Genomic DNA, 20,646 nt, shown 5'->3' with positions numbered 1-20,646 from the left:
TTACACGACAGCAGAGCAGCTGGAGCTGAGTCATCAGACGAGTTCACACAGGAGTTCTGTTTCGTCACATTCCCTCCTCCGCTGGTTGGACGTCTTCAGACTCTCGACACAGACGGACGCTGGGACACGGATTCATTCAAACTTTACAACTTGTGTTTCTTTGCCACTAAAGAGAAGTTTCTCACGTCACTGTAAAGCACAAGAGAATATTATATTTCTCCTGTTAATTCCTGCTTTAACACCTTTTTATATATTTATAAAATCACACTAAAACAAAATTGACTTAAAATGTACATAAACAAATATATAACAACAAATAATATACCAATAATCAATATATAGCTGATCTGTATAAATATCAAGAAAAATAGACAGAATTTATTGGATTAAAAAAAAAACAAGTCAGATTAAAGGCAACTCGAAGGCACCACCTGGTGGCAGAAGCTGTGCAGCACATCCAACATCAGGAAAATACTCAGTTATGAACATGTTTGTTTTACTTTGTAGTTTAAACCAACGTTACGAGTAAATGTTTACAAACAGACGTTGGCTAAATATCAAGGTATTAATGTATGATTACAAATGAACCTGTTAACTTATGTAAACATTAAAAAGTCCTTTACAATCTGAACTAAAGTAAGTTTATGGAACAAGAGAAGAGTCAGACGACAGATTATTAGTGAATAAGAGTCAAACTAGTTATTTGAAGAGATATTTCCTGTTTGTGAAACAGGTCAGAGGTCAGCGTACGTCCACGGCTCAGACACTCAGAAGCCTTCTGCACATTTTCTGCCAAATATCAGGTTTTTGTACTTTTCTACTGTTTGATATTAAAACGCTGTTTGATGTTAACACAATGATGAAGAATCCTCGGTGCCTGTTTCACGTGGAGCGACTGCAGGTTTCAGTCTCAGAGAAAAACCTCCAAACCTCAGATGAGTTTTTCTTGAGTCTGATGTTTCTTCACATCTCAGTTTGTTGCCTGAAGGAAACGTGTTGAGAAATAAAAAAATAAAAAAACTGACAAATGGTGACGTGTGGATTGTGTTGATGCTCTCGCTGTCACGGACGGATTCTCGTGACCACAGACGAAACCTCCGACACTTTGACGACATATCCCTCACAGTCACCGACAGGAAGTGTCCGATCCGACTCTCAACTTAACGTCGAACATCCGTGTTACACCCGGAGTTTTCCAGCCTCTTAATCAGAGACTTGTGTAAACGCTGCTGGTCTTGTTTTATTTTGAAAGGTCTGGGGTTGTGTTTTTTACGCCGGCGCCCACATTCTCTTCTTGGGTAGTGACTGTAAATAAAGATGGACGACGTGACAGCTTTTATAAATGAAGCCAAAACATCTGTATTGCCCCCTGGTGGCCGGCTGCAGTATAGGTCTTAAACCTGCCTCATACAAGATACTCATTTTTGTAAAAGATGGAGTCTGTCAGTTTTTACCTCGTTCTGATCACACTGATGTTTGTTTCTGATAAGTTTGGTATAAATAAATATTTGACGATGTATAAAAAATAGTTGTGACTTCAGGATTGACAGGTGAGGCTCACTGGTGATTGGTCCAGAGCCTGCGCTGTCAGGACCTGGACACTTAGGCTCCATCACCGCTTCTCCCAGAGAAGCAGACTTCCTGCTGCAGTTGTTTAAAAATGCACCAATAAAATTGATTCTCTCCAACTCTGATGTGCGTCCTTCAAACTGAGATTTGAACCCACGAGCCTCAGAGGAGAGACTCAGCTCCCTCAGCAGCAGGAGGCGTGAACTCACTGCTTCTCTCTCTCTCTCTCTCTCTCTCTCTCTCTCCAGCAGTTTCCTGCCTCTCTCTCCTCCTCCTCCTCCTCCTCCTCCCCTCTCTTGGTGTCTTTTTAATCCTCCCTTCACGCTGAGAGCTCCAGGAGACAGAAACTGAGTGAAGGGAGGAGAAATCCTCTCCTGTCTCCTCGTCGTCTTTCCTTCTTTCTCTTCTTTGTTTCTTTCTCTTCTTTGTTTCTGTCTCTTCTTTGTTTCTGTCCTTCCCCTCTGAGGTTTTCCAGAGTCGGGTGAGAGATGGGTTGTGGGAACTCTTCCCCGGCGACGACCACCAGCCACAGCAACAAAGACGGCAGCAGCTTCAGCAACGAAGGTGAGAAACGCTAAGTAATGATTTAAATAACGATAATTAACATTAATACAGAAAAGGTTAGTGAAGACGAGAGAAGAGACTTTAAATCTGTCAGAGGGAAAGTTCCTCTGTTTTTTTTTATCATACATTAAAGGACGTGCTTTTATTTTCATACACGTACTTTCAGATTTGGACAAATTCATGCTCCCAGGAAGATGAACCATTCGCATCTTCTGTGACCTTTTCTCTACTGCCACCTTCTGGCAAAACACCAGAATGTTTTATCTCTTTCTTTAACATTGTGAGATGAGGTGGTTTTTTTTATATTGTCCTTTATTTCTCAGAGAATATGAATAATTCATGGATCTTGATGAATCTCATCAGTTCAGGGACCTGATTTAAAGTAGTTAGTTTTTTTTATGAGGTTTAAAGTCATCGACCTTATTAAGAATCCAAAAATGTAAATCTTCAGATCTGTGTTCTACAAATAAAGTTATTAAAGTCATTTGTAAGGTTCCATGTTCCCATGCTAACAACGTCAACAACAAGTTGTAGTTTATATTCTTAGATTTGTTCAATCATTTTATTTTTATTTATTTACTTATTGCTGTTTGATGATTTAATGATTTAACTCACGATTGATCTCGTTCATCTGTTTGTGATCAGGTCGAACTGAGGCTCTGACCCAAATGTGAGTGCACACACACACACACACACTAACACACACACACACACACACGCATTTTCAAACACACTTTTAATGTTATATCATGTCACTGTTGTTTGACCTTTCTCTGATGTTTCCTGTACTTAGATGTACTGACTTCAGAATTAATGTGTGTGTTTGTCTGTGTGTGTGTGTGTGTGTGTTTGTGTGTGTGTCGGTGTGTGTGTGTGTGTGTGTGGGTCGACAGATCAAATGACTTGCCTGAAGATGAAAAAAGTCTGTGAGTTAAACTTTTTAATTTCAGACCACGTTCATGTTTTACACTTTATTAATGTGTAATATAATGTGTGTGTGTGTGTGTGTGTGTGTGTGTGTGTGTCAGAAACTATGGAGGTGTGTATGTGGGTTTACCGACAGACATGAGCAACATCCCTCAACTACAAATCGGAGTGCTAAGAGGTAACACAAACACACAAACACACACATATATAGATTTATTATTTATGATATATGTCATATACACATTATATACAAGTAGAAACCAATCGTAGCGTTTAAATTCCAACGTGACCTTTTCGTCTTGTATTAGGAGTAAATAATCATCTTAGCCATCGCGCTCCATTGACGAGCGGCTCGCTACTGCCCCCTAGGTGAATTTGAATAGAGCGGTATGAACAGGAAGTGGGCGGGGCCCCTGAGGACGAGCTCGGGTTCGACTGTTTCTGGTTTTTGTTTTCGACTCTTTTGACAAAACAGCTCATTTCAAACGAGTCTGTTTGTTTGTTTGCTGTTTTGTTGCTTTAGTTACCGTCTCTGCATGAGGCAGCAAGTGCACAAGAGAGAAGACACACACACAAAAACACACACAGACACACACAGCTTCCTGTTGAATCTCCAGGGTCATAAGAGCATGGGAACTGTACATCGTGTTTGCTTTGGCGTTTTTATCTAACGTTTGTGTGTGTGTGTATTATTATATTTTATTATTCTAATTCACATGTATGTTAATGAGATTGTCGTCCTCCAGAGACGGACTCAGACCTGTCGTCCCTCAGGAGACCGCTGTGGGGGAACGGATTCTAATGAAGAGCCAGGTCTGTGCATGCTGTGCGTGTGTGTGTCTCTGTGCGTGTCTCTGTGCATGCTGGGTGTGTGCTTGTGTGCGTTTCATTAATGAGACCTGTGATGTCAGCAGTTTAAGGCCCATACCAGTGTTTCTACAGGATTCAGCCCCTGTGTAACTAAGTACATTTACTCAAGTACTGCAACACAACACTTCTGTGGTGTGAGACTTTAGTGTTTTTGTTTGGCAAATGAATTTGGTTCTTTCTTGGCTTGTGCCTCATTCTTTCCAACAAACACTGGAAATACATAGAGCTTTTGGTAAATAACTAGATTACTGTGATCCTGAACAAATTCAAAATGGTTATTTTTTCTTTTTTGACTGATTTAGCATTTTGAAGGATTTGCCTGAAGGGGGCAGTAGAGAATAAGGGTCACAGGAGGCAGTGTATGAGGTTTATTATTGCATTAAATTGGTCCTTATCAGAAAGTATCTGAATAAAAACGTACATCAGTCCTCTAAACACTGTTTTCATCAAGATTCTTGAATTAATCTCTGAGAATCAAGAACAATGTTGAAAAACTTCCTATTGTGTTAAAGAAAGAGAAAAACACAAATCCCTGGATCTGCACCAAAGATTCTACTTTGAGTCATTTCTCACTTTGAGCTTAATCCTGAAAACTAAACATAAACAGACAGGTGAAAACTTAAAGGTGATTAAATCACAACGTTTTTAAAGCAGCTGTGACAAACATCAGAACATTGTCATTGAATAAAGTGCATTGTTTTCTGTCATCAAATCAATTTAAATCAGTTTTAAAGTTCGACTTTTTCTTGGAAATGAACTTTAGCTCGTCCACTGTCCTGCCTCTGTGTGACCTGCAGGGTGCACGTGATGGAGGGATGAGGTCCGTCAGTGGAGAAGAAGAAGCAGATGAATCCCTGCAGGCGTCTTTCACACCCTCAGTCTCATCAGGAGTCTCACATGTGAACCAGCAGTGGAGGACGTCGTCCCTCTGCGTCCTCTGTGAGAGACACCGGCTCCTGTCATGGCCGCCTTGCTTATTGACTTGTGTCTTTTAATGGACGTGGAAACAAACCAGGACTCCGTGAGAGAGACGGTTTGTTGTGAAGCTCCGGGAGGCTGCACGTTGTTTTTAATCCCGACCACTGCCGACTCCTCTGGGAGCCTCCTGCTGGCGCCTCCTGCTGTGCAGCCGTTACACTGAATCTCACTCAGCTGATTATCTCCAACATGGCGGAGGCTGCGGTCGCTCATTAGTGGAGCCGCTGGTCCGTCGAAAGGAAACTCATCAACATTCACCTCCAACAAGGAAGTTGTGTTTTCACCCGTTTGTTTGTTTGTGAGCGAGATGTTAAACCTTGAGGACGGGTTCACATGGAACCTGGTGGAAGGATGAGGAAGGACTCGGTGTGAATCTGGATCAGAGCACGGATTCAGGAATTATATTTCTCTTTCTTTAACTTTGTGAGATAAAGTTTTTCACCAGTTTCCTCTTTGGAACAAACCTTCCTGAGGAGATCTGCACCGGAATGTAATGGATTCTTTCCTGGGCGGTTCCACGTCCTTCCACCACTGGACTCTGAGTCATGTTGTGTACAAACAAACAAACAAACAAGGATGAAAACCTGACAAACTAAAACTAAAACATTTAAATTACATTTGTTTTGATCCCTGAGAAACATTTATACTTGGCTGGTTCATGTCCCATCCACACACATGGAGCAGTTGGAGTTTAAGAGTTCACAACAAGACGTCCATCTTCATCTCAGTCAAGCGAAGCCCTTCCTTCCTTCTCTGAGGAGGTCTTCCTCTCCCGAGGCCAACGCCTGGTACAGCTGGGACAGTTCATCTGGTCGCGGCGCCTTCGACTCTGGCGTGCAGGGAATGTCAAAGTCTGAGGACGCCTGGGACTGGGACAGCTCCTCCGGCTCTGATTGGAGGATCAGCCCGTCGTCCTCTTGTCTCTGAGGGACGGTATTGGTCCTCGTTTCTCCTCGTTCTCCCTCCGGGCGGAGGATCAAGGTGTCGGGGAAACACGAGTCCATGTTCTGGGAGGAATGATTGGACAAGGAGGCCGACAGGGTCAGGCTGAAGGGTTCGTGGTCGTTGCTTTCAGGAGTTTCTTCTTCTTCTTCATCTTCATCACTGAACAGCTCGGGCGTCTGTGAGCTGGTCATCTTGGAGGGGGAGGGGCTGGGGTAGGAGCAGCAGGACTGTGATTGGCTGTTCTGGCTGTCAGTCGGCATTTCTGCAGAGAAGAAGTCCTCCCACTTTGGAATCTCTTGGTTTTCTGCCTCCATCTTGTTCTCTTCTTCTTTTGTCACCTCCTCCTTCATCGGTTTCATGTCCCCCTGCTCCTCCTCCTCCTCATCTTCCTCTTCACCATTGGACTCGGTGCAGTCGACGTAGTCACCTGCAACAGACTGTGTGTCGGCGACTGACGGAGGTAAAGACTCATCCACAGATACAGGGGGCGCTGTTCTCTGAATTTTCTCTAAAATCAAATGAAGGAAATGAAAGTTTAGTGAAAAGGACATAGATATGTTTATAAACAATATATATATATGATCCTTTCTGTTTATTTCCATGTTAACAACTGAAAACACTGAATGTTGAAGGTTATTGGCTGTAAATGAATATCATCTCTCTATGATTCCTCTGTGGTCAGATAGAGTAACACGGCTCTGAGTTTTTTAACAATACGAACAAACTGAGTCAAAGTCTCTCTGCACCTTCTTCTTCTTCTTCTTGGTTCAGCCCCATCTTCTTCCTCACTGGTGCCAGGTCCCGTCCGTCAAACAGCTCGTCATCGCTGCCAGAATCTCATCACAGACAAAAAGACAACAGACATTTAAATATAAAGCTGTTCATTATTATTACTTTCTGTTTGGATTCATCGAGCAAAATAAAGTGTTTGTTTTGCTCATTTATAAAGTTTAAAGAAAGACTACTACACCCACCCCCCCCTTATTGAATACAAGCCTCTTACAAACCAATCAGAGTCAGAGAAAGTTCTTTAGTCCCTAAATTACAAAAAAACAAAACTAACAGAACAAATGAAACAAACCCATGAAACTTCTTCAGAATAAGAAAACTAGGTTAGTGTAAACTGGGTCTGATCAACAAACCACTTTCTGTGTCACATAACATCTGGTGACCTGTAAAGTACCACAGCAACAGAGGCAGTTACACATGTTGTTGTGGAGAACATTGTGTGTGTTGTGGTGTGTGTGTGTGTGTGTGTGTGTGTCACACCGTTGGTAGTTTGCTCCATCCTGCTGCGTTTGAGAACTCCCAGAGGTTTATATACGAACGCTGTCTGATCAGATTGGTCCCTGCACATCAGCTTCAACCTGAAGACACAGACACAACGATTAACTGGTGATTCTTTAATTTATTATTTAAACACATCTGAGACTCTGGTTCTTCCAACAGAATTAGGTCACGTAGTTGAAAGTTTTTATGTTTGACTGGTGGAACTCGGGGGAAGTAAGCAGGAGTTGTTTGAGACTGAAAACCGTGCAGAGGAAAGATAAAGAAACACGATAACTATGGATCAACTGTGAACTTCACTCACATCTGAGTGACCTCAGTCAGAGTCCGGCCCATAGGGATCACACTGGGATGGATGTTGACCGGCTGAAGATACGTCAGAAAGTCTTTCAGCTGAAAACGAACAACATCACTGGAAATATGAACATGTGGATAAAACCAGAATTAAGAAGGAGGAGGAGTGTGTATATAATGTTTATTTGTAACATGAAAACCTGTTTGTCAGAGTGATATTTCAAATGTACCTCAGCGTAGGAGGAGTGGAAACTGAAACAGGCTCTGTAGGAAAAGGCTCCTGTTCTGAAAAGATTCATAAATAAAAGATATAATGCAATTTGTCAAATCGTTTTTTAATCTGTCACATGATCAAACTCAGGAAGACAAAATTCAAATATTTCCATAAACGGAGACGTGTGAAAAAAACTGCTCTTACTTTATTATAACGTTGGTTTTCCTGGTTCTCTCCCCGAACCACATGGTCGACGGTTTGATGCTGATGATTTGAAGACGAGTCCCGTCGCTGGCGGTGCAACCACACGGCAGCCGGTTGCCTTGTAAATACTCCTCAGCCTACACACACACACACACACAAACACACAACATCACAGATCAGAAAACGGTGCGACGTGACTGTTTAAAGGCAGGAGAGGAGAAAGTGTTTGATTTAGAGGCTGATTCCAGTCTTTATGCTAAGCTAACAGGCTACTGGCTGTAAAGTGAAGTCTGTCTTCCTGCTGTGAACTGTCTGTTTGTCAAAGTAACACAAAGCAAACGCAGCATCTACAGAGTTTACAATAAATCCCCCATCTGCAGAGGACGGTGGAACATTGTGGATGTTTTGACAGGACAGTGAAGCTTCGGACCTTCGGGTGTCGACAGGCGTGGATCTGAGTCCTGCGGTCGGTCGTCACGTAGCTCAGGATCTCTGGCATCTTCTTGAACATCTCCAGATTCTTGACATGGATCTAAATCAACAAATACACAACAAATCATTAATGTGAACGTTTCAATCCCCCCCCCTCCTCCTCCTCCTCCTCCTGTGTGATGTGTGAGCTCCTCACCTGAGTGTTGAACGTCTCTCCCAGGTTGGTGAACAGGTATTCGTATCCGTACGCAGCTCGACAGTTGAGCCACACGACGTGATAAGAACTCTGAGAGATCCAGTTTCCAATGAGCTCCGAGATGCCATTCAGACACACCTCCTACACACAGACACACACAGTTGTCAGTTTACTTCCTACAGCAGCTGGAGAACATGTCGGTGCCGTTGAACAGAACAGAACAAAAACGCTTCACAGTGAAAACATTCGATAGGTTCAATGAAGAGAAGCTAATAAACTGACATCTGAGCACAAACGCTTCCATCGTGGGAAACGATCAGTAAATCATAAAGTGTCTTCTTGATGGTCCCACAGTAAATTAATCCGATTTAAAATCAAACTTACTCGAGTGGGTATTTGATAGAAGCGAGAGTCGTAGAAAGTGGAGTCCAGATAAATGCTCTGAATATCTTTAACCCTGCGAAGCATCAAGGACGTGAACATTATGAATCATCAGGTGGATCCTTCTGTTTCTACTTCTGATCAATATCACACGTTCTCTGAGCTGCTGGTTTCCAGTTCATCTCTGTTTGATTCAATAAAATATGAATAAAAAAAATGTAATTTCACTCTAATCCAGTAGGATTTTAATATTCTAAGTTTATTTAGTAGAAGTTACTTAGAAGAAGAATATATTCAGTATTTTGATTTTCGACCGACCTGCTGCCCGAGTGGAGAAGCTCCATCCTGGACGCGTCTCCCACAGCGAACCTGAAGTCTCCTGTGTACAACACGTTTCCCTGAGAACCCTCGAACAGGAACCTACACACAGACACACAGACACACAAACACACACACAAACCAGTTCATGCTTGGGCCTTTTCCATGAACAGATTTCAGATTGAGATGGACTTCACTCACATGACAGAGCCGGGACAATGACCTGCAGGAAGCAACGTCACCACGAGCTCTTCTTTCTGTCACACAGACAACAGACAAGTTGTGTGAGTCCAAACTGACCCAGGACCAGTGATGTCCTCCATGTGTCTGACTGAAGGCCCAGTGTTACCTCTCCTGAAGCCTCGTCCACCAGGGAGATCTGAGTGGGACTCTCCAGCTCCAGTGGAACCTGATTGCATCATTGATTCAGACAGTTAGAGACAGAAATCCACTGGAGCAGATAAACATCTGGTTGATTCCAGGAGGACACTCACGATGAACTGGGACCAGAACTGGTATTTAGGATTACTGAGCAGGAGCTCCTTGGTCACAAAGGAGCAGTAGAGCCGGACTGTGCGACTGCAGCCGGGGAACAGGTCAGAGAACATTAGGACTGACTAGAGATCAGTGCAGGGGATACAGATTCACTCAGACTCTCTGGTTCCTTCACATTAGAACCTGATGCAGGATCAGTGTTTACCTGAACTGGAGCTTCCTCTTCAGCAGAGGCCCCTTCAGCCCCTTCATGTGATCTGAGACAGGGGACAACTGTGAGGACCACAGACAGAACTACAGACAGAACCACTGACTGAACCACAGACAGAACTACAGACTGGAACACAGACAGAGTCAAGGACTGAACTACAGACTGGAACACTGACAGAGACAAAGACAGAACCACAGACTGGCAAATGACATTCAAGGACTGAACTACAGATGGAACCACAGGGTTAACTACAGACAGAATCAAAGACTGGAACACAGACAGAGACAAGGACTGAACTACAGACTGGAACACTGACAGAGTCAAGGACTGAACTACAGAAAGAACCACAGACAGAACTACAGAAAGAACCACTGACTAAACCACAGACAGAACCACAGACTGGAACACTGACAGAGACAAAGACTGGAACACTGACAGAGACAAGGACTGAACTACAGACAGAAGTACAGAAAGAACCACTGACTGAACCACAAACAGAACCACAGACTGGAACACTGGAGTCAAAGACTGGACTACAGACAGGACCACTGACAGTTTTAAAGATAGCACCACTGACAGAACTACAGACAGGACCACAGACTTGAACACTGACAGAGTCAAGGACTGAACTACAGAAAGACATTTTAAGTAATAACTACAGACAGGAGCACAGACAGGAGCACTGACAGGAGCACAGATAGATTTAAAGACAGCACCACAGACAGAGCTACAGAGAGGACCTCTGACCGTTTTAAAGACAGAACAACCGACAGCAGCACTGACAGTTTCACATTATGAATAACCCCCAGGTGCTAGGTGATGCTAGCAGCCATGCTAGCCGGCAGCGGGCTAACCTTTGTGGCAGTGGGACAGGAAGTAAGCCCGGGAGAAGATGTTGTCCCGGTCGAACCGGTCCAGGGACAGCGCGGGATATTCCTTCATCCGCCCTGTGAACGAGCTCATGGCTACAACGAACCTTTACGTCATATCCGCTCGGATTAAAGAAACTAACGTTGTTTTTAACGAAGAAAAGTCGAAAACATCGCATCTGAAGGTCCCGCCCTCTGACTTGAGCTTCTTCTTCTGCGCTTCTCTTCCCTGCAGCGCAGACACGTCAGCGCCACCTAGTGCCTGCACGCGCTGCGCTGCTCCTCGCTCTATCCCAGCCTCCCTGTCAATCACAGACTCTTTATAAAACTAGTTTCTTGTTTATTTTACATTTAAACGAATCAACAAACAGAACAGACATTTAAATTCTCCCGTTTCACCAGAAGACACCTCAATCTACTGGAGCCTCGCCCTCCAGCCTCGAAGAAGAAAGTTCACGGTAACCAGGCAACGGACAGAAGCGACAGGACCGCAAACACACGAAATTATTTTACTGTCTTAAAAAATCACGCAAGAAAAAAACCGTGAGTGAAGTTTAATACTGCGATTTAAAAAACATAATCTGTAAAGATTAATGTGACAGAATCTGATCTGAAGCTCAACGGACTCAGTCTGTTGCTGTGATGTCACGATTTAATGTTTCACTTCATTGAGATGAGCAGAGGAAATAATTATACTTTGATTCTCTTACATTTAATAAGCTCTTTGTGTAAAATACCTTTTTATAGATGAAGCATTTTCGTGTTTGAGGAATGTCACTCTTATTTAATAGGCACAGAAATTAGTGTTTTAATTTAGCACATTTTATTCCATTTAAAAATGGATTATGTTTAAACTCGACTGTTTATAACTGTAAACCGTTTATGTCTCTGAAGCGAGTTTCTATTAAGAGATGTTGCATTTTATACTTCACAAAGATGCTTATAGAAATAAATCAGTTTTTTTTATTTTTCTGTTTTAAATATATATATACAAATATATAGCTGTTTGCTGATGTGAAATAAAACAAAAACAAACCTCAATTGAATATTTAAAGTATCACTGGATATGGATAAATACACAAACGGAAAACATTTCCAGTGGATGTGTTTATATTTCAGTTCAGCTCATATAACGAATTTAACTAAACTCACTGTGACACTCACAGTTCTTAGTTTTAAGATAAACACTCAGTGAAAACCTTGTTTGTCTCCATGTGTTTGAACCTGTTGTTCCAGTAACAGCTGCAGTTTCTTTACTCTTCAAGGTTGAAGTGTAACTGTCAGAAACTTGTTTTAGCAGACATCATGTCCTGTGCTGCCGAAGACCCCCCCGAGCCCAGGTCCATGAGCAGAGCCAGGCAGTGGACAGCAGAGGTGGAGAACCTGTTCCGATTCCAGCTGGCAGGCTACAGGGATGAAGTGGAGTATTCACAAGTCAAACTAGGAGCTTCGGTAAATGTCTGAATCTCTTTAGTGTCTATTGAAGATGTCTCGATGAAGCGTGAACCTGTAAACTTGAATGTGTGTTAATGAAAACTGAGCGTGTCTCCTCTTGTCTGAGTTTCAGGTGGACAAATGGCCGCAGTCCGGCTTCGTGAAGAAGCTCCAGCGTCGAGACGACACGTTTTATTATTACGACAAGAAACGTGAATGTCAAGACCGAGAAGTCCACAAAGTCAAAGTCTTCACATATTAGTCCTCTGAGGATTTAACGTCTGTATATGTGAAGATGGACGTCATGCCGGCTCCCAAAAGTGAAGCCAAAACGTCTCAGTCGCCCCCTGGTGGCTGGCTGCAGAACAGGTCATAAACCCTGCCACCTCCATGTTAGTGGATGGGACATGGACCAAACTATAAAAAAGAATCAAAGTGTTTGTTGAATGAACTTTACTCAGAGATGGTTTGAGTCCCTTCAGCTCACTGATCGCCAATAAACAGGTTTTACATGAAGCATCATTTAATGAGTTCTTTCCTGACTGACTCCACTTCCTGCCACAGAGGGGCGTGGTCATCTGTCACTCTGTCAAACTTAAACTGGTGAAGTAGTAAAGAGGTGAAGCGGTGATGTAGTAAAGAGGTGAAGCAGTGATGTAGTAAAGGTGAAGCTGTGATGTAGTAATGAGGTGAAGCGGTGATGTAGTAAAGAGGTGAAGCGGTGAAGAGGTGAAGCTGTGATGTAGTAAAGAGGTGAAGCTGTGATGTAGTAAAGAGGTGAAGCGGTGATGCAGTAAAGAGGTGAAGAGGTGATGTAGTAAAGAGGTGAAGCTGTGATGTAGTAAAGAGTTGAAGCTGTGATGTAGTAAAGAGGTGAAGAGGTGATGCAGTAAAGAGGTGAAGAGGTGATGTAGTAAAGAGGTGAAGCTGTGATGTAGTAAAGAGTTGAAGCTGTGATGTAGTAAAGAGGTGATGCAGTAAAGAGGTGAAGAGGTGATGTAGTAAAGAGGTGAAGCGGTGATTTAGTAAAGAGGTTAAGTGGTGATGTAGTAAAGAGGTGAAGCGGTGATGAAGTAAAGAGGTGAAGCTGTGATGTAGTAAAGCGGTGAAGCGGTGATGAAGTAAAGAGGTGAAGCTGTGAAGAGGTGATGTAGTAAAGAGGTGAAGTGGTGACGTAGTAAAGAGGTGAAGCGGTGATTTAGTAAAGAGGTGTGGCTGTGATGTAGTAAAGGTGAAGCTGTGATGTAGTAATGAGGTGAAGCGGTGATGAAGTAAAGCGGTGAAGCGGTGATGAAGAAAAGAGGTGAAGCTGTGAAGAGGTGATGTAGTAAAGAGGTGAAGTGGTGATGTAGTTAAGAGGAGAAGCTGTGAAGAGGTGATGTATTAAAGAGTTGAAGCGGTGATGTAGTAAAGAGGTGAAGCTGTGAAGAGGTGATGTAGTAAAGAGGTGAAGCTGTGAAGAGGTGATGTAGTAAAGAGGTGAAGCGGTGATGTAGTAAAGAGGTGAAGCTGTGAAGAGGTGATGTAGTAAAGAGGTGATGCAGTGAAGAGGTGACGTAGTAAAGAGGTGAAGCGGTGATGAAGTAAAGAGGTGAAGCTGTGAAGAGGTGATGAAGTAAAGAGGTGAAGAGGTGAAGCGGTGATGTAGTAAAGGTGAAGCTGTGATGTAGTAATGAGGTGAAGCGGTGATGAAGTAAAGAGGTGAAGAGGTGAAGCAGTGATGTAGTAAAGAGGTGAAGAGATGAAGAGGTGATGTAGTAAAGAGGTGAAGAGATGAAGAGGTGATGTAGTAAAGAGGTGAAGCTGTGAAGAGGTGATGTAGTAAAGAGGTGAAGAGATGAAGAGGTGATGTAGTAAAGAGGTGAAGAGATGAAGAGGTGATGTAGTAAAGAGGTGAAGAGATGAAGAGGTGATGTAGTAAAGAGGTGAAGCTGTGAAGAGGTGATGAAGTAAAGAGGTGAAGCTGTGAAGAGGTGATGTAGTAAAGAGGTGAAGCTGTGACGTAGTAGGGCCGGTGACGTAGTGAGTGAAGCTGTGACGCTGCCGCTGCAGTGACGCGGTAGTGACGCGGTGCGGCTGTCGGCTCACTCTGTGGTCGGTGAACTCTCCTTTAACGCGCTGAATTGAAGCCGCTTCCCTTTAACCGTCAGTGAGCCGCCGCCGCTCCGGACCCATGGTTCCTCTCGGAGGTCAGTGACTGTGTCTGTGGTTTGAATTCCGCCGGGTCACCTGGTTACCTGCTGGTTGACTCGCCAGGTTTAGGTGGTTCTCCTGGCGGAGGGGCTAGCTTAGCCTCGTTAGCATCCTGCCCCCAGTTGGCCTTGTGTCGGTGGAGCTTCACCTTCGCTAACGTTAAACCTGAAAACGTGACTTTATCGTTACGTAAAATTGTTGTACAGTGTGTGTCACACAACATGGCGCGTGCAGCGGACACACACGGCTGGTCAGGTGGAGTCAACCCGCAGGTAACGAGCTGTGCTACTGTTAGCATGGTAATCTACTAACTAAGCTAACTGCTCCTGTTGTGATGGTTCTGATTCAGGTCGGTTCAGTCTGAACTCAGTGACTCACACTGATCTGTGATCTGTGTGATTCAGGTCGGTTCAGTCTGAACTCAGTGACTCACACTGATCTGGGATCTGTGCTTCTTACTGTATCTACCGGTGTTCACAGTGTCCAGGCTGGTTTGGCTGTTAAAGTTAATAATACAACTTGTTTTATCCTCTCGTGAAGCAGCTTGACAATTTAACAGAAGTGTATATCATTATAAATAAGACCAGGGAACAAAATAACCATTATACAGCATACAGCAACATAACTATAACAGTAGACTAATAAAGCAGACAACACGAATGGGAACTAACTGTGTACTAGGATTAATTAAATGATATAGAATAATATTAGGGTTCAGATGTCTTGTTTTGTTTAAACAATTAGAAACCGAAATATTTAAATTGCAAAGTTCTATTGAACATAGAAAAGAAACTGAAACGATCAAACTAATCGCAGCACATTGTGTGTTTGTGTTGACCTTTAGTTTTCTACACTATTTGTTAGAAATAGTTTTTATCTACTTTATCTGAAATTGAAAGATGATTTCAGTGACGTCTTCTATTATAAAACCCAGAACCACAGTAATCAAGTTAACATGGATGTTAACCAGATTAAGATAAAGTCAAAACTGATTAAAGTCACACCCAGAATTAGAAATAACACAACACATCTTCACATGTTTATCTGCTGATTCAGTTATTTGTTGGCGTCACAATGGACGTATTTAAGGCTCAGAGGTTTACTAACGCTGCTCGTGCACGGGGGTTCAGACGTGTGTGGTTCACCACTGGAGCTCGGTACCGACTGTCACCGCACCACATGGACGTGGGGGAGGAAGAGGGAACTTAATGAACTGCTATCTGTAGATGAAAGTAGGTGAATCACACGTTAAATACACATTAACTGGATTTATCTGTGGTGCCGCTGAGACAAAGAGTTGATTTATATGTATTTCCATAATCTAGTAGTTGTAACAGTTGTTTAATTAGACAGAAATTGTAAATATGTGAAGAGATTAGTTGATCAGAAGTTGAATATGTCACCTTAGTGTCTCAGATCTAAAGCTTATGTTTCAGAGCTGTCGTGACTGCATCTGCAACCTTGATCTTTGTTATTTTCATTATTGATTAATGAGCCGATCAGTTCCGTGATTTTTTTTATTCTGTCGTCTTGTCTTATTATTTGAATTTAGTCTGAATGGACCAATCCTCCTAAAACTAGAACGTTGGCAGGTTTTTAATAAATTGAAATCGTCTAAAAGTTAATAAATCAACTTAAATTTGAATCTGTTTGAATCAGGGAAAGTTCTGTTGCTCTTTTTGGCAGAATTAAGAGTTTAAACCTAATTTGTGAGTCTCAAAAGCAATATAATCTTTCATGATTTAAATAAGTTACATTTTATTGAAATATGAGTTTGAGATAAATAAGTAATCAGCTTAACAAAGAACCAAACATGTTCTGTTTCTAGGTTCTGAAATGTGAACATTAGTTGACATTGTTTATTGGGGATTTTTCTGTTGCTCACACAAAACAAGACATTTCTCAGATCTTGTGATGATGATTTTTTATTTCTCTGAACTGAAACACTAATCGATTAATCAAGCTTTTAATTGCTCTCTTCTTTTGATGGTTAAAAACATCATGTGTTGCAGCCTGAGGTCAAATCCTTTTCTTTCCTGAGCAGCAGACTGAAGTTTTTGGATCTTATCTTATAATGAAAATAATATATATATACTTTTACCAGCTACATTTACCTGCTGGTGAACTTCTGACTTTAAGCAGATTACTTCTATACGAGTCCTTTCAGCTCACGTGAACAGCTAGCGCGGTTGAATCGTGGGGTCTCTCTCTAAGAGGCCTAGTGAATCACAAGGCTTCGTGGAATGTCGCTTTAGGCCAGGTTCACGCTCGCTCATAATGAACCTCTTGTTTTCCGCTGTGTGTGTTTTCTGCTGAGAAAGCTCAGGGAGGGTTTTGTTTCCGCTGCCTCCTCACCCAGAGAGAAAGAGGCGGCTGCAGCTGGAGTCTTCAACCGTTTTAACTCTGCGTGGAGACGTGGAGTGAGTCTGGTGTGAGAGACGTCTTCTTTTGAATCTTTTGAAGAGATGCTGTTAACCTGATGTCCCGTAGTCATCATCCTCCCTGAAGAGAATCAGAAGAAGAGACTTTAGTTTTGTTGTTACACTCCCAGTGAATCCCCCCCCCCCCCCCCCCCCCTCGAGTCTGAACAGAAAAGGGATGTGAGCATTAGACAAACTCTCCTCTCTTCTCTGTGGTGAGCTGATGATGCGTCACTTCATCTGTTTCTTCTCATTTATGAAATATAAGAAACTTAATATCAAGTTTGAGATGAAAACCTGTAACGTCCTGCTGCAGTGGAAATATTGCTCTGATTCTCTTTACTGCTTCCATCTTAGTTAAATACAGAAATTGTAATATTCATAGCACCAGATATTTTTATGGCTTTGTTTGATTTTCACATAAAAGCATCCGCTTGCTTTAGAAACCAGTTAAAATTAGCTTTAAATCTGGATAGAAAACTCTTTGAACTTTCGTTAGAGTAAGATCAGGAGAAATAAAAGCTGAACTTCTCCTTCTTTAAAGATTTGAGCTCGAGCTGAGTTTCTTAAACCTCAGGTTCCGCATTTTCTGAGGCTGAATAATAAACTTTCATAGTCATAGTTGAGAAAGCTCATGGCTCTGATTGTTCAGCTTCCTGTTTTTATGTGTAGTCATCATCAGCAGCTGCTCAGAGATGCAACCGACTGAGTCTTGTTATCGCACCTGAAAAAAGAGGAAGTAAAGCAGGAAGAACTCGTATCAAATCAGTTTTCTGTTGATTCTGGGTTTTCGTTCTTGGAGGGAAAAGAAAGCAGCTCCGTCTTCTGTCAGTAAAACTCGTTTCTTTGTTTTTATCCCGGTAGCAACAAGCTCATCATAGTTTCTCCTCTTCCTGTCCCACAGGTGAAGTGAGAAGAGAACCGGTCCAGCAGAGTCCAGAACCCACCATGTCTCCATCAGTGTGTTGACGCTGACTTCTTCCCCGACGCTGAGCAGAGGGAGGCAGCTGGAGGGGGGCCAGCGAGCATGCGGCACCGGCCCGGGGTGTCCAGGAGGCGGCGCTGCTGAGAGGGAAGCGGTCGGTGCTGAGTGTGTGTCTGCCGAGCCGAACATGGACGACTTCAACAGCCGGAGTTACGGGACCAGCGGCCACGACAACAGACCTCTGTTCGGGGAGACGTCCGCTCGGGTGGGAACCTGCTGGAAGAGAGCGTGTCTGTGTGTGTCTGTGTGTGTGTTTGTGTGTGTGTGTGTGTCTGTGTTTGTGTGTGTGTGTGTGTGTGTTTGATTCTGTGGGCCTGAAACTAGAGGATGTTTCAGCTCTAAGCAACAATCATTAGTTTACCTCTGATCTGCTTCAGTTCAACACAAACACGAGTGGATGTTAATTCGATGTTTGAATCCAAACTGATGAATTCAACTCGTCTTTCCCACAGGATCGAATAATCAACCTGGCACTGGGGGGGTTCACCTCACTGGTTGTTCTGGTGAGTTTACATCCCAAACACTTTCATGTATCTTCTTCCTTCTCTGATCTTTATGAACATTTCAGATCAACATCCAAACTAACGTGTCTCTGTCTGTCCTCCAGGTGACGGTGGTCTGTTCCTTCGTGTTCCCCTCTTTGCCTCCTCGACCGTTAAATGTCTTCTTCGCCGTGTGCATCCTGTTAACCTGTGGATCCACCATCGTGCTGGTAACTCACACGGCAAAATGCAAAAACACAACATGGCACATTGGTGTAAACGCAGCCTCAGCAGGAAACCGTCTTTCTGAACGTGGAGTTGTGTCCTTGTCTCTCTCAGATATTCTGGTACCGACAGGGAGACCTGGAGCCTAAATTCAGGAACCTGATCTATTACATGCTGGCGTCCATCGTGCTGCTGTGTCTATGTGCCAACCTCTACTTCCACGACGTCAGGTAAACACCAGGACGAGGAGGAGGAGGAGGAGGAGGAGGAAGGACATGGCTCCGACAGACGGACGCACACGTGGAAGAAACATGCGACCAAAAAAAAACTGTCACTCAGCTAACTTGAGTGAATTTTCCGCCAAGACTCTTCAGGAGAGACCGGACGGTTCCAGATTCAAACTGTCTCGTTGGTTCCGGATCGTCCACAGACACACGAGCTCAGTGTGGAAATCATGAAGAACAAGTCAGAGGCTGTGAATCTGCCTGGAGCACAGAGCTTCTGATGAGAAGCTGTGTTTACATTCTCAGAGACTTCATCCTTCACATCTTCAGGTTTGATACGATGGAGAAATAATTATGCAAATGTTAAAGGAAGAATCCACCACAAGTGTAAAGATGGTTTTTTTGGTTCCCTTTAAACATGTATTTTACATCAACCTGAGCTTGAGGTGAAATCTACACTTGTTGGTTTTAACTGTTCAGATTTGATCAGGGTGGATTTTTCCTTTAAAGCAGGATGAAGGTCACTGAGCGTGTAAACACAGAAGGGGGGGGGGGGGAGAGAGGTTATCGGATCTGCCTCTTCCTGTTCTACAAACTCACAACACAAACATCAGCTTGTTTGTTTTTCTTCTTTCTGTCTGTATCTGCTTCTTCTCTGCTTTTTCCCCTTTATCTGATTTTCACGGTTGGATTTAATCAATTTTCCAAATCACGTCTCGCTAAGAGGATTTCTGTTTTTTAAATTAGATTTAAATGTCGAATTACTGCGACTGCCAATTCTTGCACTAAGTACGGCTGAATTACACTTTTGTCTAAGCCATTCACTCACACACACTCAAACACACACACTCTCAGGCCAGCTGTAGCACCAATGAAGATGAATGGAGGCTTTCTATGCAGCACAGCAGCTGCACACAGATCTGTAAACGATTCTATATCATATTGATGTGTTCGCCATCCAACGTTTGCACTGTTAATCCTGCGTTTTGCATATCTGAGGTCAGCCTCTGGGCGTCTCTCACACTTGAGGAGCTTCAAGTCACAATTTGTACATCAGCAATAATAAAAACAATCGTGAAAACGTTTTGTATTTTAGCTCAACACATTCAAAATGTTAGAAAATCACGTTAGCGAAGGAAGCACATCCACAACACGCCAGTAGCTGTCGTGACCTGGTTCTTGTTAGTTTCACAGAGTCGCTCCTCTCAGGTTTGTGTAGAAGAATCCAGAAACCCTGTGGAGCTGAGGTCACGGGATAAAAGAATAAACTTCATGTTTTGACTTCTTCCCCTGAGGTCTGTGAACAAAACCAGGTCACAGAGAAACGCACAGAGTCACTGAAGTCACACGTCGTCACACACTTTGTGCTGAAGCTTCAAGTTAGGCAGAACAAAGCCTGAGTCTATAATCAGTCCAAAGAAAAGTTCCTGGAGTTATTCTGTTTTAATGTTTGTCTGGAAATCTCATGAAATGAACCAAACCAGTGATTTGTGAATACATTCAGATCCTGTGTATGTTCTGTGTCTCCAGATGTTTCTGACTCGTCTGATCAGCTCATGTTTGGTTTCTGTGTTTTCATGAGACTCGTTGACGGTAAAAGAAAAAGTGTAAAAATAACCTGTAGCTTGTTTCTTCTGTTTGAACCGTGAACAGCTTCGTTTTCAGCTGATCTGCGATGAAGCTTTAAACTTTGAACTTCAGGAACAGGAAGCCGACCTCGCCACGACTTTAGGATTGTTAATGCCACGTGTTTCTCTTTTCTTTTTTATTTAATTATTCTATGGAATAAATAATGATGTAACCTGAAGGACTCGTTTCACTTGATTTGTTTAACAGGTTCTGAAGTCAAATTTCAAAATGAGTAGAAGCAGAAAAAAAAACAAAGAGACCATCTTTAAAAAAACAAGCTCATTGCTCCGGACAGGATTT

The 20,646-nt window shown here is 42.9% G+C and overlaps 3 protein-coding genes and 1 long non-coding RNA gene across 10 annotated transcripts; 3 read left to right on the top strand and 1 right to left on the bottom strand.

The window, feature by feature from the left end:
- The first annotated feature begins 1,877 nt into the window (after positions 1–1,877).
- On the top strand, positions 1,878–7,753 carry LOC128429065 (uncharacterized). Of its 2 annotated transcripts, none has more exons than XR_008333867.1 (6): positions 1,878–2,133; positions 2,779–2,803; positions 3,027–3,059; positions 3,162–3,238; positions 3,807–3,873; positions 4,728–7,753. It is a non-coding gene; the product is annotated as an uncharacterized LOC128429065 (long non-coding RNA). The 2 variants fall into 2 exon arrangements; XR_008333868.1 differs by having other exon boundaries at positions 4,694–7,753.
- dclre1c (DNA cross-link repair 1C, PSO2 homolog (S. cerevisiae)) lies at positions 3,886–17,822 on the bottom strand. 3 transcript variants are annotated; one of them, XM_053415342.1, is made up of 17 exons: positions 17,526–17,822; positions 16,496–16,883; positions 15,489–15,601; positions 9,880–9,931; positions 9,674–9,758; positions 9,529–9,588; positions 9,381–9,436; positions 9,180–9,281; positions 8,865–8,937; positions 8,481–8,621; positions 8,283–8,384; positions 7,853–7,989; positions 7,665–7,719; positions 7,445–7,533; positions 7,123–7,220; positions 6,600–6,689; positions 3,886–6,361 (listed from the first exon to the last, which is right to left on the bottom strand). In XM_053415342.1, exons 4-17 carry the CDS (start codon positions 9,924–9,926, stop codon positions 5,637–5,639), a joined length of 1,860 nt encoding a protein of 619 aa, XP_053271317.1. In that variant the 5' UTR covers positions 9,927–9,931; positions 15,489–15,601; positions 16,496–16,883; positions 17,526–17,822; the 3' UTR covers positions 3,886–5,636. The 3 variants fall into 3 exon arrangements, with proteins under 3 accessions (XP_053271317.1, XP_053271318.1, XP_053271316.1); XM_053415343.1 differs by having other exon boundaries at positions 16,737–16,883; XM_053415341.1 differs by lacking the exons at positions 15,489–15,601; positions 16,496–16,883; positions 17,526–17,822 and adding an exon at positions 10,740–12,429 and having other exon boundaries at positions 3,891–6,361.
- meig1 (meiosis/spermiogenesis associated 1) lies at positions 11,092–12,450 on the top strand. Its single transcript, XM_053415348.1, has 3 exons — positions 11,092–11,297; positions 12,055–12,206; positions 12,322–12,450. Exons 2-3 carry the CDS (start codon positions 12,060–12,062, stop codon positions 12,448–12,450), a joined length of 276 nt encoding a protein of 91 aa, XP_053271323.1. The 5' UTR covers positions 11,092–11,297; positions 12,055–12,059.
- Positions 14,240–20,524, top strand: tmem243b (transmembrane protein 243, mitochondrial b). Of its 4 annotated transcripts, none has more exons than XM_053415345.1 (5): positions 14,240–14,377; positions 17,706–17,991; positions 18,239–18,289; positions 18,394–18,498; positions 18,608–20,524. In XM_053415345.1, the coding sequence occupies exons 2-5, from the start codon at positions 17,914–17,916 to the stop codon at positions 18,725–18,727; spliced, it is 354 nt and encodes a 117-aa protein (XP_053271320.1). In that variant the 5' UTR covers positions 14,240–14,377; positions 17,706–17,913; the 3' UTR covers positions 18,728–20,524. The 4 variants fall into 4 exon arrangements, with proteins under 4 accessions (XP_053271320.1, XP_053271319.1, XP_053271321.1 ...); XM_053415344.1 differs by lacking the exon at positions 14,240–14,377 and adding an exon at positions 14,385–14,653; XM_053415346.1 differs by lacking the exon at positions 14,240–14,377 and adding an exon at positions 15,472–15,613.
- Positions 20,525–20,646: the final 122 nt, after the last annotated feature.

The sequence above is a fragment of the Pleuronectes platessa genome, chromosome 22 (genome assembly GCF_947347685.1).
Source record: "Pleuronectes platessa chromosome 22, fPlePla1.1, whole genome shotgun sequence".
In the NCBI taxonomy this organism is placed as follows: domain Eukaryota; kingdom Metazoa; phylum Chordata; class Actinopteri; order Pleuronectiformes; family Pleuronectidae; genus Pleuronectes; species Pleuronectes platessa.
Note: the sequence above shows the minus strand (reverse complement) of the source record. Positions and strands in the feature narration are given on the sequence as shown.

What these genes read in the sequence shown, in the direction of transcription:
- tmem243b (XM_053415345.1), top strand. Translation starts at nt 17,914, where the DNA reads ATGGACGACTTCAACAGCCGGAGTTACGGGACCAGCGGCCACGACAAC. An exon ending in TCGGGGAGACGTCCGCTCGG is followed by an intron (nt 17,992 to 18,238) that starts GTGGGAACCTGC and finishes TCTTTCCCACAG; the next exon opens with GATCGAATAATCAACCTGGC. An exon ending in TCACCTCACTGGTTGTTCTG is followed by an intron (nt 18,290 to 18,393) that starts GTGAGTTTACAT and finishes TCTGTCCTCCAG; the next exon opens with GTGACGGTGGTCTGTTCCTT.
- dclre1c (XM_053415341.1), bottom strand. Translation starts at nt 10,848, where the DNA reads ATGAGCTCGTTCACAGGGCGGATGAAGGAATATCCCGCGCTGTCCCTG. An exon ending in AAGAGGAAGCTCCAGTTCAG is followed by an intron (nt 9,759 to 9,879) that starts GTAAACACTGAT and finishes CCCCGGCTGCAG; the next exon opens with TCGCACAGTCCGGCTCTACT. An exon ending in CTGACTGAGGTCACTCAGAT is followed by an intron (nt 7,221 to 7,444) that starts GTGAGTGAAGTT and finishes CTGTGTCTTCAG; the next exon opens with GTTGAAGCTGATGTGCAGGG.
- meig1 (XM_053415348.1), top strand. Translation starts at nt 12,060, where the DNA reads ATGTCCTGTGCTGCCGAAGACCCCCCCGAGCCCAGGTCCATGAGCAGA. An exon ending in AAGTCAAACTAGGAGCTTCG is followed by an intron (nt 12,207 to 12,321) that starts GTAAATGTCTGA and finishes TCTGAGTTTCAG; the next exon opens with GTGGACAAATGGCCGCAGTC.